The sequence below is a fragment of the Myotis daubentonii genome, chromosome 8, assembly GCF_963259705.1.
Source record: "Myotis daubentonii chromosome 8, mMyoDau2.1, whole genome shotgun sequence".
Lineage (NCBI taxonomy): Eukaryota > Metazoa > Chordata > Mammalia > Chiroptera > Vespertilionidae > Myotis > Myotis daubentonii.
Window position 1 is genome coordinate 35,972,707 of NC_081847.1, and position 16,965 is coordinate 35,989,671.

General features: G+C 45.9%; 1 protein-coding gene across 1 annotated transcript in view; it reads left to right on the plus strand.

Moving 5' to 3' along the window:
- CHMP4B (charged multivesicular body protein 4B) overlaps nucleotides 1-15,409 on the plus strand; it is a 47,324-nt gene extending 31,915 nt beyond the window's left edge. Inside the window, exons 2-5 of the mRNA XM_059705901.1 lie at nucleotides 9,935-10,112; nucleotides 12,130-12,244; nucleotides 13,158-13,284; nucleotides 14,539-15,409. Coding sequence (XP_059561884.1) covers nucleotides 9,935-10,112; nucleotides 12,130-12,244; nucleotides 13,158-13,284; nucleotides 14,539-14,606 — 488 coding nt within the window. The 3' untranslated portion in view covers nucleotides 14,607-15,409. The remainder of the gene's footprint in view (nucleotides 1-9,934; nucleotides 10,113-12,129; nucleotides 12,245-13,157; nucleotides 13,285-14,538) is intronic.
- The last annotated feature ends 1,556 nt before the right edge of the window (nucleotides 15,410-16,965 follow it).

Below are 16,965 nucleotides of genomic sequence, written 5' to 3' on the forward strand. Positions count from 1 at the left end.
CATTTGTATGTCCACTTTGGAAAAGTGTCTATTTAAGTCCTTTGCCCATTTTTTAATAATTGGAGTGTTTGTCTTCCTTTTGTTAAGTTGTATGAGTTCATTTTATATTTTGGATATTAGCCCTTTATCAGATGTATCATTGCCAAATATGTTTTCCCATACAGTGGGCTCCCTTTTCGTTTTATTGATGGTGTCTTTTGCTGTTCAGTAACTTTTTATTTTGATGTAGTCCCATTTGTTTTATTTTCTCCTTAATTTCCTTTGCCCTAGAAACAAATGAAACAAGGTCAGAGTTACTCTCCAGGAGTGTGTTTGTCCAGCCAACCATTTCTCTGAGCACCTACTCTGTACCAAGGATACTGAGATAGGGAGAGAGTCCCTTCGTCCAGGAGCTCCCATTCTAATTAAATTACAGGCAGTGTGAAAATAGAGATGTGCACTAGAGTTCCAGGACTCTGAGGTGCTGTGTCCCCATTTTGGGGGACTAAGGCAAGTTTTTCTCCCCAGAAAGGCACCAGATTCTTGTGGCTCCTTTTGTCCTTCATTCCTTGCTGCTATTTGGTCAAGGAGAGTGGTTTGTCTCTACAACCCATCATCATGTCTGATTCTAAAAGGAGAAAAGGCTGATTTGGTTTTCCTCTTGCTTTGGAAAAACACTTCGTGTTTTTCTGCTGGCAATTTCCCCCTCCCTACTTCCCTACAAAAAAATCCAGCCCCCGACCTCTGTCGTCGCAGCTGCCAGGGTGCTTTCATGCTTGCTCAGGCAGAAGGGGGCTCTTGTTGGTGTGGATTCAGATGGAAGTGGAGGAAGAAAAGCCAATCAGGAAAGAACCATTTCATCGCAGCCTGGGAATGGAAGCCAAGGACCTGGTCACCCCTAATAAGCCCAGCTAAGAGCATCCAGCCTCAGACCTGGCGTGTTGGGAGATTGGGGAGAGGAGCACAATCAATGCCTTTACTCCACTGGTGGGACCAGACCACAGCTCCAGTGCCAGGCATAGTTAAATTGTTCTAAGTAAATATTTGCCATTTTAACTATAACTGCCTTTTCATATCTAGGGATGGGGAATAAATTGGCTATTTTATTTAAGTTACTTTTTTGTTTATTTTGATTAGATGTATTGCAAATAGTACATAATTTGCAAAGTTCCTTTCCTGCCCTAGCCATTCAGGGTGTCTCCCAGAGTAACCAATTATAAGGCCCAGAGATAGTCTCTGTAAATTATAAACACGTACTAGATATTCTCCTGACACATACATACATAAGTGGTAATGGTTAGGTTACCTTTGAATCCTGTGCTCTTTACAGTTTAATAAGAAATTATTTAGCCCTGACCAGTTTGGCTCAGTGGATAGAGCGTCGGCCTCTGGACTGAAGAGTCCCAGGTTCGATTCCGGTCACGGGCATGTACCTTGGTTGCGGGCACATCCCCAGGAGGGGGTGTGCAGGAGGCAGCTGATGGATGTTTCTCTCTCATGGATGTTTCTAACTCTCTATCCCTCTCCCTTCCTTTCTGTAAAAAATCAATAAAATATATTTTTTAAAAAAGAAATTATTTAGATTTGAACCACTCAGAAATTCCTGAACTTTTCTATCTTGATCATATGGATTTAGAAAATTTTAATTCAGATTTCAGGTACTGATCTAAATTTTGAAGTCCAGAGCCTCACAGAAAGACCTGGGGGGAATGGTTTCTCCTTTCCTGACCCAGCTGCTGTCCTCTAAGTCACTAGTCTCTCAGAGAAATGGCATCTCAGCCATCCAGGTTCTCCTGCTGGGAACGTGTTCTTTGTTTCTGACTCCCTCTCCTTTTCTTTACCCTGCATATTCAAACAGGTTTGCAGGCCCATGGAATCTTCCCTCCTAGTGTCTCTCAAGTTGATCCTCTTCTGGTCAGATCCTCTGCTGTGGCCTTAGTTCAGGTCCTTGAAATCCAAACCCTGTGGACTAGTGCAATGGTTGCCAGTCCTTTCTCCCCATAGCAGCCAGAGGGATCTTTCTGAAATGCAAATCTGATCATGTTGTTTTTGCTTCAGCTTTCATCTTTCAATAGCTTCCCTCTAACCTGGGATCAAGTCCAACAGCTCCTTAACAAGACAAAGAAGACTGGTCTTGAGTTTCTTTCTGGAGCTTTTTATCATTCCTTGCCCCCTCCCCCATTCTCTCATGCCTCTTTTCCTCCTGCCTGGAATATGTCCCTCTTGTCTATCTTTTTTTTTTTTTTTTTTAATATATTTTATTGATTTTTTACAGAGAGGAAGGGAGAGAGATAGAGAGTTAGAAACATCGATGAGAGAGAAACATCGATCAGCTGCCTCCCGCACATCTCCCACTGGGGATATCGCAACCCAGGTACATGCCCTTGACCGGAATCGAACCTGGGACCTTTCAGTCCGCAGGCCGACGCTCTATCCACTGAGCCAAACCGGTTTCAGCCTCTTGTCTATCTTTTATCATCCTTTAAATATGTGATAGCTCCAAAGATTAGGTTCTCTTCCTCTAGGCTCCCAGAGTGCCCTGTTGTTACCTCTGTCATCATATCACTTTGTCCTCTCTGATGGTTAGTGAGTTTCTTCAACCTTGGGAGTGTATCATTTTTGTCCCTGCTTCCATAGCAAATTGCTAACTCTCCATCTGTATTAGTTCTGGGTTACTTAGAATTGATTTGATTTTTCTTTGTGTTACGGATAGTATTCACCCGCTTCTTCGCATGGTAACTTTTGATTGGGTGTTGAATGTAAATTTTACCTTGTTAGGTACTGGGTATTTCTGTATTTCTATAAATATTCTCAAGCTTTGTTTGGGAATAGTTTATTCCCTTGGTAACAGTTTGTCCTTTTTGGTCTTATTTTTAAGATGTTAGTTGGGCCCAGCGCAATGTTTATCTAATACCAGAAGCCCGGTGCACGAATTCGTGCATGAGTGGGGTCCCTCGGCCTGGTCTGTGGGATTGGGCCGAAACTGGCTCTCCGACATCCCCTGAGGGGTCCCGTATTGCGAGAGGGCACAGGTGAGGCCGAGGGACCCCACCGGTACACGATCAGGGCCAGGGAGGGACGCGGGAGGTTGGTCAGCCGGGGAGGGACCGCAGAAGGACTCCAGGGCGTGTTCGGCCCATCTAGCTCAGTCCCCAATCAGCTAGACCCCCAGCAGCAAGCTAACCTACTGGTCGGAGCATCTGCCCCCTGGTGGTCAGTGCACGTCATAGCGAGCAGTTAAGTGGCCTTAGCATATCATTAGCATATTATGCTTTGATTGAACAGATGACCGTACAACCGGACACTTAGCATATTAGGCTTTTATTATATAGGACTAGAGGCCCAATGCACAAAATTCATGTAAGGGGCTGAGCCCCAGCCACCGCCATGGCTGCCTCTGCCTCAGCCCCCGCTGCCATGGCTTCATCCGGAAGGATGTCCGGTCTAATTAGCATATTATGCTTTTATTATTATAGATAGGGCTAGACCAGCCGTGGGCAAACTACGGCCCGCGGGCCGGATCTGGCCTGTTTGAAATGAATAAAACTAAAAAAAAAAAAAGACCGTACCCTTTTATGTAATGATGTTTACTTTGAATTTATATTAGTTCACACAAACACTCCATCCATGCTTTTGTTCCGGCCCTCCGGTCCAGTTTAAGAACCCATTGTGGCCCTCGAGTCAAAAAGTTTGCCCACCCCTGGGCTAGACCCTACTCTTGAGACAAGATCCTTCTGAATACCCCAAACCCATGAAGTAGGTTTTCCAATATGGCTGAAGAACAGGCCCTGTAACTAACTGGACCCACCTGAGTATCCTGCGACATAGTACCCTGAGTATCTTACGTTTATTTATGGGCATAATGAGAAAGGAAAATCTGAATGATTATTCCCTCAGCTTTACTCAGCACCCTGCCTGCCAGAAACCCTGCCATGACCAGCCTGCTGAAGGTTCTTCAGAATTCTCCCTTAATGTTACATTTGTGTGTATGTTCATGTTTGCTGTGTAGTTCATGCTGGGACTGAGAAAGAAGCAGCACCTTCTTCCTTCCCTCTCAGCCCTTATGCCTTTTGCTAGATGAATTCAGATGTAGATATGGAACCTTGGGTCTTTGAAAGAACTGTAGACACCATCATTCAGTTAGTGAGAGGATATGGTATTACTGGACCTTCCTTCCCACCAATGCTCCAAATCTCTCTGTATACAAGTAATGAGTGTGCAGTTATGACTTAGCACCTATTGAGATGCCCTGGGCTAATGACCCTGTACTAAATGCCCCAAGTCAAGGCAAGCAAACTGACACTCCTCAGAAACGCTTCAAAGAGAAGTCAAGTCTGTCTTTGCCTAGAAGAAAGGAATTCCCTATCTAGTTGTATTGAACTGGTGTGTTCTCTGAAAATGGTTTCTGTACAGTTACTAACAGATGCCTTTGCAGAAGGAGTTTCTGGTCTTGGGTGAATATCTTTTTCCACTGGTCTCGCTGTTTTTTAGGGTATCTCTTCTGTATTTTTTCTTCAAGTAGCTGTTCAAAGTGTCTAATGAAGCAACTATCTGGAGACCAATGTTTATTTCAACATGGTTGAAGTTGTTTTTGCTTCAGCTTTCAGAGCCAATAAAGCTGGTTATTAGATTCTGTAATTACTCTCTTGGAACCAGCAAAGGCATAATTAAATATGGAGATTCTGAAGACTGTTTTTTCCCATCTAAAAGCAACCTCTTTTTAAAAAAATTTTTTTTTTTTATTGATTTTTTACAGAGGAAGGGAGAGGGACAGAGAGTTAGAAACATCGATGAGAGAAAAACATCGATCAGCTGCCTCCTGCACATCCGCTACTGGGGATGTGCCCGCAACCAAGGTACATGCCCTTGACTGGAATTGAACCCGGAACCCCGCAGTCCGCAGGCCGACGCTCCATCCACTGAGCCAAACCAGTCAGGGCTAAAAGCAACCTCTTAAACTGCTATTGGTCTGGGTTAGATTTCAGTTAAAGCCATTGTGCTTAGGAATGACACTGAGGTTCTTTGGCAGAAAAGGGATCTCTTTGCCCCTTTGAATATTTGGTTTATATGCACTCCTTGTTAACTCAGTACGTGGGTTATTTTTTCCATTTCCCCCAGTTTTATTGAGATATAATTGACATAATATCGTATTAGTTTTAGGTGTAGAACATACTGATTTGGTATACATATATAATACTAGGGGCCCAGTGCACGAATTTGTGCACCTTGAAAGGAACTGTGGGTTGCGAGGCTACGGTAGGCACAGGGGCGGGTCTCGGCCCATCCTCCACGCCCCCGCCCAGCCCCTCCCGCTACGGCTCCCAGTTCCCTGTCGGCCGGCAGCTCTGCTCCCGCCACTCCCACGCACTGACAGTGCTGGCCCTGCTTGTACCTGCTGATGGCACAGAGCGATCGGGGCTGGTGCCGTCAGCAGGTGTGAGTGGCGGCTGCTGCCCCAACTGCCCCTCAGGAGCAGGGGGAGGTGGAGAAGCCCGGAGGTGTGATCGGGGCCAGCAGCCACTGCTCACACCCACTGACAGCACCGAGTGATCAGGGCCGGCGCTGGCAGCAGGTGCAGGTGCTGGCAGCAGGTGTGAGCACCCGCTGGGACTGCAGCACACGGGAGCAAAGAATTTTCAGTAACCAGCGGAGGCTCATCCTGATGACAGCGACTGGCGCCCCACCTTGGTCTGGCGCCCCCACTCAGCTGTTCCACCATCTAACCACGGATGATGCTCGCCATATTCTGTGCTCTGCCACTTACTGCCGACACCTGCCATGTTCTGGATGCACCCCCTGGTGGTCAGTGCATGTCATAGTGATCAGTTGTTTGGTTGTTCTGCTGTTTGGTTTATTTGCATATTAGGGTTTTATATATATATACGAGAGGCCCGGTGCACAAAAATTTGTGCACTCGGGGAGGAGGGGGGCGTCACTCTGCTCAGCCTGTGCCCTCTCCCAGTCTGGGACCCCTCAGGGGATGACCACCTGCTGGCTTAGGCCCGCTCCCCGGGGGATTGGGCCTACGATGGCGATCAGACATCCCTCTGGCAGCCCAGCAGCCCTCAGGGGATGTCCACTTGCCAGCGGGGAGCAGGCCTAAACTGCAGTTGGACATCCTTAGCGCTGCTGAGGAGGCAGGAGAGGCTCCCACCACCACCGCTGTACTGGCAGCCATCAGCCTGGCTGTGGCTGAGCAGAGCTCCCCCATGTGGGAGCACCCTGACCACCAGAGGGCAGCTCCTGCATTGAGCGTCTGCCCCTGGTGGTCAGTGTGTGCCATAGTGACCAGTCATTCCCAGTCCTTCTGCTGTTAGGGTCAGTTTGCATATTACCCTTTTACTATATAGGATAGAAGCCTGGTGCACGGGTGGGGGCCAGCTGGTTTGCCCTGAATGGTGTCCCGGATCAGGGTGGGGGTCCCGCTTGGGTGCCTGGCCAGCCTGGATGAGGGGCTGATGGCTGTTTACAGCTGGTCACACCCCCTTCAGGGTGGGGGTCCCCACTGGGGTGCCTGGCCAGTCTGGGTGAGGGGCTGAGGGCCGTTTTCAGGCTGGCGGGTGACTGAAGCTCCCAACCTCTCCTTTTTTTTTTTTTTTTTATTCTGGGATTTATTTACCTTCTATGGCTGTCACTGGAACTGAAAGCCGGCTTTAGCTCTGAGGCTCGGCTCCAACTCTGAGACCTCTGCTGCTGAAAGCAGGTTTCTGGGGTTTGTTTAGCTTCTATAATTGAAACACTGTTGCAGCTCCAGCTCTGATGGCTGAAAGCAGGTTTCTGGGGTTTGTTTAGCTTCTATAATTGCAACATTGTTTCTTAGAGTGCAGCTCAGAGGCCGGCAGCGGCAGGCAGGGAACCTTGGCTTCCTCCATCACTGGAGCAAGCAAGCCTCCTGTTCGCTTCAGCTGCCTGGCTGCCAGCTGCCATCATGGTTGGCAGTTAATTTGCATATCACTCTGATTAGCCAATGGGAAGCGTGTTGGAGGTATGGTTAATTACCATGTTTGTCTATGATTAGATAGGATAGATTATAACATGATTATTATAATAAGTTTAGTTAACATCCGTCACCTCATGGTGATTAATTTATTTTCTTGTGATGAGAATAAAGTACTTTTTTTTTAATTAACCATCAGGAATTTGGAGAAGTACAAGGCAAGACACTAAGATCCAGCATATATTTATGTGTACGATATTGGGCTTGGCTCCTTGGACTTTGGCTACATATAGAAGCAGATTTTGTTGGTCAGAAATAAGGTTGGGATGGAGGAATATTGTAAGATACAGAGTAGTTCCAGTGCTGTGAATATGTTTGCACATATTCTGCAGCCCAAATGCTGACCCCATGTCTAATTTTAAGGTTACTTTACTCAAACCATGTATGGAGGAGGAAAATTAATCATGTACCCTTTCTCTTAGGAGTTCTCAGTTACTTAAGAAATACACATAGACGTTAGATTAAGGTAAATCAACTATCCCTGCCAGACACCATCCTGGAGAGTTCACTGCATGGAAAGAAAGAGACTGTGAATTCTACAGGTGGGAAGGGGGAACAGTGAAGGGTCGTGCTATATATGTACCTCACAACAACCCTTTAAGGTAGAAATAATCACCCTTTTTAGCAGATGAGGAAACTGAGGTTCTGCTTCTTATCACCTGGTGACCTGAGTTAATGCCTGCAACCCAGGCATGTGCCCTTGACCAGAATCCAACCTGGGATCCTTTGGTCCGCAGGCTGATGCTCTATCCACTGAGCCGAACTGGCTAGGGCTGGCAACTGGTTTTTAGGACATAACCCTAGGCCAGTGTTCGGCAAACTGCGGCCCGTGAGCCATAAGCGGCTCTTTGGCCCCTTGAGTGTGGCTCTCCCACAAAATACCATGTGCGGGCGCGCACGTACAGTGCGATTGAAACTTCGTGGCCCATGCGCAGAAGTCGGTTTTCAGCCTGGACGAGTCTATTTTGAAGAAGTACTGTTGATATTTGGCTCTGTTGATTAATGAGTTTGCTGACCACTGGCCTAGGCTAACAGGGAGTGTGAGTGGAAGGAGCATGGAACCTATTCATGTGACATATGGAGGAAATGATTGACTGTTGCTTATAGCCTACAGGAGATGACTCTAGTCTGAAGCCCGTAGGCATGAGGAGCATGCATGCTTGGGTGCATATGTGTGTCTGTATGGATGTGAGGCTAATGCTGTCCAGGACAAGGCAGGGGCTGGGCAGCATTCCCAACTCAGCCCATTCATTCTTCTTGAGTCTGTGCTGAGCTTCCTTTCTGGCTTTGATGCCCATCTAAGATGTGTGCTAAAGACCATTTTCAGTGTAAAGAGAAAATTGGGACAGTAAGGGAGGAAGCCTGGGTTTTGAGTAGGAAATGTGGTTTTGGCCCCTGGACAGCCACAAATTCACCATGATTAAATTGCCTATCCTAACTCTGATTTAAAGCAAGATTATCTCTATAGCCTTAACGTGCCAGAAACCAAGATAGGTGATGACATTGACTTGACTGAATGGTCACACTCTACATTTGTCCCTGGCAGGGAGTTCTGTCTTTATTCTGTTGTGTTTTCTATGATAGAGAATGCTATAGTAACCATCTTCAGTCATGGGGCTTTCTGCTTTTGTTGAATACATTTCCAGAAGGAAGTTACTGAGTCAGAGGGCAGGAATGTCATGGCTGGTGCTGTGTATTGCCATGTTACTTTTCAGAAGCATTATAACAAGTTACAGTTGTCAGCTATGTACAGTGAGATAGCATTTTAACCCTAACTGATCCATCACTAGGTATAGTCATTATTTACTGTTTTTGTAATTTAGTTGACATAAAATGATACCTTAAAATTGCCTTATCGTAATTAGAGCTGCTGTGTTTTTTTGTGTGTGTTTTTTAAAATATATTTTATTGATTTTTTACAGAGAGGAAGGGAGAGGGGTAGAGAGTTAGAAACTTCAATGAGAGAGAAACATCAATTCAGCTGCCTCCTGCACACTCCCTACTGGGAATGTGCCCGCAACCAAGGTACATGCCCTTGACCAGCATCGAACTGGGACCCTTGAGTCCGCAGGCCGACACTCTATCTCACTGAGCCAAACCGGTCAGGGCTGTTGTGTTTGTGTGTGTGTGTGTGTGTGTGTGTCCACTGTTTAATGTTTTGCTAGGTTGTTTACCTATGTTCTCTCATTTACTCCTCATTGTGAACCTATTGGGGAAGCTAAGTAGCTCACCTAAGTCTGTGAACTGGGTTTTGAACCTCATGTAGTTTGACCTCAAAGCACATTCTTTCTCTGAACGCCTCTTTATGATTTGATGTGTGTGTGTTTGTGTGTGTTGGGGGGTGCTATCAGAGAATGTGAACTTCTGCTTGTTTGCTTGGTTGCACGTGAATTTTGTATAGTTTCTCAGAAAACTGAATATGTTCTTTGTGTTATAGTGGAAATAACAACTGAGGTGCATCCATTAAAATTTGAGAGAAGGGCCCTGGCCGTTGTGGCTCAGTTGGTTGAGTGAGGTCACTGGTTCAATTCCTGGTCAGGGCACATGCCCTGGTAGCGGGTTTGATTCTCAGTAGTGGGTGTGTAGAAGGTAGGTGATCAACGTTTCTCTTTCTCTCTCTCTAAAATCAATAAAAAAATGTTAAAAAAAATTTAGACTCCCTAGCCAGTTTAGTTCGGTGGATAGAGTGTCGGCCTGCAGATTGAAGGGTCCCAGGTTTGAGTCCAGTCAAGGGCACATGCCTGGGTTGTGGACTCAATCCCCAGTAGGGGGAGTGCAGGAGGCAGCCAATCAATGATTGTCTCTCAACATTGATGTTTTTCTCTCTCTCTCCCTCTCCCTTCTTCTCTGAAATCAATTAAAAAATATATTTTTAAAAAATTACAGAGAAGACTCAGGTGAATCTGGAACGTTACTTCATGTCTAGACTCTCTGAAACTCTGTTTTCTCCCTATGCAGCGGCCCTCCAGGCACTGAAGCGCAAGAAGAGGTATGAAAAGCAGCTGGCACAGATTGACGGCACACTGTCAACCATCGAGTTCCAGCGAGAGGCCCTGGAAAATGCCAACACCAACACCGAGGTGCTCAAGAACATGGGCTATGCCGCCAAGGCTATGAAAGCTGCCCACGACAACATGTATGTGGCCACTGGCTGGTGGAGGGGGGCACTCGTGTGGCAGGGCAATGCTGGCCCTGTAATGCCTGGAGCTCAGGCCATGGCCTTGGCAGTCCCCTTGACTTATCCATTCAAGCACCTCAGGTTGTTTTAATTTGTATTCTTTTTGAAACTCCTGCTAAAATGAATTATGTACCTTGCTGCCTTTGGAAGCAGATCTCATGGAGTGAAGCAGTATTTTCTGAGTAACTCAGAGTTACTGTGATGAGCAGAGTTTCAAGCTGGAAAGGTTCTTAGAAGGTCTTCTCACCCAGGCCTCTGATTATCAAGGTGGGGAAGTCATGTCCCAGAGAGGGGACGTGATTTGCCCTGGGTTATGTATGAGCTTGAATAGAACTGGGATTAGAACCAATGTTTGTGACTTTTTCCTGATGCTATCGGGGGCCCTGAAAAGTGTACATCCAAGGGCATTGGATCTCTCTATTCTTATGAATGCTTTCTTTTTTTAAAATATTTTTATTGATTTCAGAGAGAAATGGAGAAGGAGAGAGAGAGAGAGAGAGAGAGAGAGAGAGAAAGAGAGAGAGAGAGAGAGAGAAAGAAACATTAATGATGATAATCATTGATTGGCTGCCTCCTGCATGCCCCCTACTGGGAATTGAGCCTGCAACCCAGGCATGTGCCCTGGACTAGAATTGAACCTTCAGTCCACAGTCTGATGCTCTATCCACTGAACAAAACGGGCTAGGGCCTTATGAATGCTTTTGATGGAAGTTTCTGCCTCCCCCTTGCTTTCTGGCTTTGGCTCTCATATTGATAGTGTTCTTGATTTAGCAGCCCCTCCTTTAGGTAGCTACTCCTCATATACATTGGCCTAAGCAACTAGATAATCAAACTTGTTACAATCATAATTAAAGGCAAGGGTAACACCAGGTTTCAAATGAGGGCCTCTCCCATGAACAAAATTGTTGCAGTTGTTTTAGTGCTTGAACATGGCAGCATATATTTAGCGGTGCTTAGAGCCCCTTTTGGCTTCCTTTTGAGTACTCAGCCATGCTATGGAATAGGGATTGGCAAAATGTAGCCTATGGGCCTGTCACCTATTTTTGTAAATAAAGTTTTATTGAAACACAGTTGTGCCCATTAATTTACATATTGTCTATGGTGTTTTTTGTGCTACGCAGGGTTGAGTATTTGCCACAGAGATCAAATGGCCCACAAATTCTAAAATTTACGATTTGGCCCATTACAGGAAAAGTTTGCTGATCTTTGCTCTAGAAATGGGCTGCAGGAAAAGTAGCCTTCAAATACTAAGTGAGGTGTTATCTCCGGGTGGGTGTTCATTGGACTGAGCTTCCTCAGTGTGGTCCATGTCTGCTTCATTTCTGTGTTCTCCAGGATGGCCAGTACAGAGCACAGCTCAGTAAATACTGTGCACACTTTGAAGTATATGTATATATACTATGTTAATTGTATGTTTATATGATTGAGGTTGACAGTGTATAGGAAATAATTCTGCATGTTTGCCTTTTCTTTGGAGTCTAGTAGAGGACCACACATGTATTTGAGTTGATGGGAAGGACCTGTCAAGTGGCGTGGCTACATTTTGACTTGTGACTTTATGATTTGTTGCTTCCACTATAACACAAAGAGCACATTCCCCCATACTAGACCCTGTTCAAGAATTTCCCTTGAGCCTGAAGAAGAGCTATTGGCCCAGCAGTTAAAGTCTCATCTGACATGTTTACTGGTTTGCATGAGAGACAATGACTGTAGCCCCTAGCTTTGCTAAGCCTTATTTCCTTAGGTGTTGGATTAAGTTGATACCTAAGGACACTTCCATCCTCTTGATTCTGTGGTTCTCTATTTTAAAGGGCGAGTGGAAGAGAATAAAGACAAAAAAGTAATTCCTTGTAGAGAGTAATTGTAGGGGGTGGAGCTGGGAGCAGATGGGTGGAATAGAGTTTCTATTACTGTCTCACAGAATCTCTTTTCATAGACAGATCATTAATATGACATCTGTCCATTTCATTTACAGGGACATCGATAAAGTTGATGAGTTAATGCAGGACATTGCTGACCAGCAAGAACTCGCAGAGGAGATTTCAACAGCTATTTCAAAACCTGTAGGGTTTGGAGAAGAGTTTGATGAGGTGAGTGTTTTCATGCAGATCACACAAGCTTTACAAATGACACTGGCTGCCCTTTGATGTTCTAGTGAAGGAAGGCTCTCTCGCAGACAGAATGTGGTTTCGAAATCACCAGTTCTTATCCCTCCAGAGATTTGTACAAATGGGGCATGGTATTAACCCTCCCTAATTCTCGAATTTGAGGGACGCTTTTCGCGTTTGGGGTAGAAGGTTAGGTGAAGTAAAGGAACCTTTGTTGGGACCCAACAATAGGCTTTAAGTCAATAATTGGTTTCAACAAGTAGTTACCTGCACATCTGAGTCCTGAGGGAATTGGTCTGGAACTTGGCCACCTACCAGTTTCTGCTATAGCAAGTAGGACTCTGAGTCTCATAGATTTTTGAAATATAGTAATAGACCCTGTTGAAGGTACTTCATTCTGCCTTAGGTTTGAGTCCACTGAGTGTCAGACCCTCTTCATTGAACCTGATTCTTTGTGCTGTCTGATTCCCATGGTGTAGCTGATTAAACAGCCTGTGGCTCCTACCCTAGGCTGCCACTACTAGGGTTTTCATGTTTTCCAGCTGTAGTTTGATAGACTAGGCAAGTTTATTTCAAATCAGCAAACATTCCTACACATTCACTTAGTGCGCCCAGTTCTGAGATAAAGAAATAGGATGAAAAGATACATTCCTTTTTCTCAAGATGCGTACAGCCTAGTGCAGGACACAGACACAGACATAGACACCAGTCTTACTCGATTGTGTATTATGTTCACCAATAGAAGCGAATTGAGTCACAGAATGTGGATCTGGAGTTCATCTCTTCTCTGACCTTCTCAGAAGGGGTGTGGGTCCCCTCAGCCATCGGGCAAGAGGTACTGCTGTGGAGGCTGGGATTCCCAAGGGTATCTAATTCTTATGTTTCTTTTTACCAGGATGAACTCATGGCAGAATTAGAAGAACTAGAACAGGAGGAACTAGACAAGAATTTGCTGGAAATCAGTGGACCTGAAACAGTCCCTCTACCAAATGTTCCCTCTATAGCTCTACCATCAAAACCCAGTGAGTACTTCTTATCCAGAGTCCTGACACATCCATGACGCCACGTGGTCATTTGGTTTCAGTTTGGGTCCAGAGTTGAGAACCAGGTGGGATCTGTTGTGATGGCCCCAGAGACAACTGTCCTATTCTAGTTTTCTCTAGAACAGGGTTTCTTATCCGTGGCACTGTTGACATAGCCAGATTGCCCTTAGGGCTGGGGCTGGGTGGGAGGCTGGGGCTGGGTGGGAGGCTGGGGCTGGGTGGGAGGCTGGGGCTGGGTGGGAGGCCTGTCCTGCACACTGTGCATGTTGAATAGCATCCCTGGCCTCTTCTATCCACTAGATGCCAGTAGCACCCCTTCCCAAATTGTGACAAACAAAATTATCTCCAGATGTTGCCAGATGTCCCCTTTGGGATGTGGGAGGGTATCACCCCCAGTTGAGAACCCAGAATGATTTTCCCTGTGTCACCAAACACCTTCCCTGGGAGAAGGTGTGAGAGTTTAATTCCAGGACAGCTCTTGCTCCCTGTCTAGAATCCTGTGCTGTATGCACCTGTAAAAGCCTGGGGCCTCCGAGGCCATCACTGTGGGAAGGAAATAGCTTGGCTTTTTTAAAGTCCTGGTTCTATAAGACTTTCATTTCCTTCTGCCTGTTCCTCCTTCCCCTTCCCTTCCCCATTATTTTACTCTTGGGTGGAAGTATTCCACACAGAACTAGAAAAGGTGAAGCAGTTTGATTTGGCATAGAGAGTACCTGGGGAGCAGAGTGACTGGTCACCTCATTCTCCTGGTGTCAAGGAGGAGATGGCCCTTCGAGCTGAGTCAGCTGTTCAGGTGGGGCCGGAATAGGGGCAGAGGAGTCCAAATGTCCAGCAAGTTGCCTACAGGTGTGGAGAGGTGGTTCAAGACACTTGAGGGGGAAAAGGAAGTGGCAAGGATTTGATCTCTTCTGGTATTTTTCCTTCTCTTTCTGACCTTGGATACTCTGGAACTGAGGCCTCCCCTGAATCCTGACTCTTAGTGTAGAATCCCTGTTTTGTCTGGCCCTGATGCTGGTGGAAGGGAGGTGTTCGGGAAAGTGTGCCTGGTTATCTGGAGTTTTATGTTGCAGCTTTTAGGCACAGAGTGGCAGTCTGCTGATAGCCTGGAGATGAGGTGGCTGCAAGGGCAGGGCTGTTTTTGCAGACACCGTGTGGCACAGTCCTGGCACCCAGCCAGAATGAGTTGAGAGGACTACAACTAGCCCTTCTAATTTACCTTTTCTCTTGTCGCAGCCAAGAAGAAGGAAGAGGAAGACGACGACATGAAGGAATTGGAGACCTGGGCTGGAAGCTTTAATTAACTGGTCCATTGCAAGCTGGGCCCAGACAGACTCTGGTGACGTGCATATGGGCAGGCATTTGCGTGTGCAGGGCAGGCAGGGCGTGGTGCAGGCAGGTTCCATCGCTCTCGAATCTCCCTCCAAAGCAGTAGGGCTGCATCACTGCTCACTCTGCATAGCATGGTCTGTACCCAGCGGGGTGGGCGGGGTTAAGGGTGGGCGGGTGGGATGGGAGGTGCCTGCTGTTTATAATGTTGAATTTCTGTAAAATAAACTGTATTTGCAAATCCAACATTGAGCTTCTGGACTATGCTAACTCCACTGCTGAACCTCAATGGAAAGGGTCAACTGTTTGCAGTTGAAATGATCTGAAAATGTAGCCTCTGTCTTTTTAAGTCAGTTGACTTGTCGCACATCTCTTTGTAAGACTTGTATGGTACTGGCAGAAAAGTCGTTTTTTAAAAACCATAGGCTTTTCCTTGTCCTTAGCTGTAATAATGCATCTGATTTTGGTTTCCTCAAGAGCTGTATTTCTGTCCATCACCTGTGTACTGGCCCCTGTGTTTCCTATTCTAGCCTACTCCTCACTTCCACTTCCCTGGTCTTTTGAAGTTTGTGATACTGATATGAAATGGATGGTGTTCTCGAGAACAAGTGAGATTGTTAGAGTTAAATTCCAGCTATATGTTTTTCTAACATAGCTCTAAGGTCCTTGTTGCTGTTTGTGATAACTGATAGATAACTCATTGGAAACATGTGCATACATTTATATTCAGATGAAATTATGGTTTGCACTGTCTATTAAATATCTCAATTAATTTTCATACTTTGCCGTTGTGTTCAATCTCTCATTTGCTTTGGGAGTTGACCCTTTCCAGGCTAGCATGGTCCAGTGGAGCCTGTGGAAACATATAGAAGACTTGAGCATGACCTAAATCAACAATTTGAACCAAAGAGCAGAGTGTATCTTATTAGAAATGTGTTTAGGCTCTGAAAGCCCTGCATCTGTGGCCTTCACCTTGCGTGGGGGCCTTCTGGGAACAGTTTAGGAGTGAGTTGCTTCTTTGTAGCTCTAGAGTCTTCCCTAGTTCTTCTCTATCAGTGTCCATAGGCAATGCCAGCAGGAAACGCGTTGGAAACCATGGTGTTTCTACTAACTAGGCCCTTCAATCAGGTGCATTGAAGAAAATGGCCTTTCCCATGAGGAACAAGTGTAGGGCAGTGATTGAGAATCTAGGACACAAATTGTAGTCTCAGATCTGCGGTGACTTGCCATTGACTTTGGCCTGGACTCTTCCACTCCCTACTCTTCTTTAGTCTTGTACTCCCTTGAGAATCTGATGAATGCTATGGACCCTCTCCCTCATAAAAGTAGATCTGTGCATATTCATCTTTAACTCTGCATGCAGATTGGCAGAATTGAGAGCTCACAATTAAACACTACCATGACTCAGTGGGTGCCCTGGGGCAAGTTTGCCCCCCCTTTGGATCTCATTTTCTCACCTGTGAAAAAAGGGGCTGGGTCCTATCTGTGAAGTTGCCATGCCTTGTTCCTCAACCCTCATTGTTCCTTTCCCATGGCTGCCACGCATAGAATTGGTACTTGACCACAGTGGCTTGAAATTTCCTGACTTATATGGAGGTTGGGTCTGGCTATTGTCAGAAAGTTTCTTTCCACCTCAAGAAGAATGTAGTAGCAATGCTTGCTGCCAGCTTTTACCTCCTCAGCCTGCAGGTGGTGGTCCCTGAGCATCATTGGTGTGAGAGGTGGACATTAAGCTCTTATCAGCTGCCTCAGGGGCTTCTCAACCAGGTGTGAGTGACAGGGACTAGAGGACTCCCTTTTCTGTCTCTTATATGGACACTTGTCATTGTTAGGGCCCACCCTAAAGTAATATGATCTCATCCTTGATCCTCACCTTAATTACATCTACAAAGACCTTATTTCCAAGTAGACATGAATTTGGGCACACTATTTAATGCCCTATGCTGCCTCATATAGCTTGTAAGGTCACCCAGCATGGTTTACAAAGTTCTGAGATAGAGATGGGAAACACAGGGATTATGGACCCCATTTGCTAGATGGGAAAACCAAAGCTTAGAGAAGTGCTAATAAGTGACAGAAAGATCAAGCAAATGAATTTCTTGTCTCCTGAAGGCCATTTATTCAACAACTGTATTTAGGACACCTTTGTGCCAGCTCTAACAAAGCTCATGGTTTGGTGGTCATCTTCCCCTTCATCATCATTGCCACCACACACTGGGTAATCAATGTAGAATAATCCATTGAGAAAGGGGTGACTGACCCAGAAGGGCTTGGGAAGGAAGCACTGTCCCATCCAAGGTTGAGCGGTGCTAAGGACTCAGCAAGGGAAAAGAC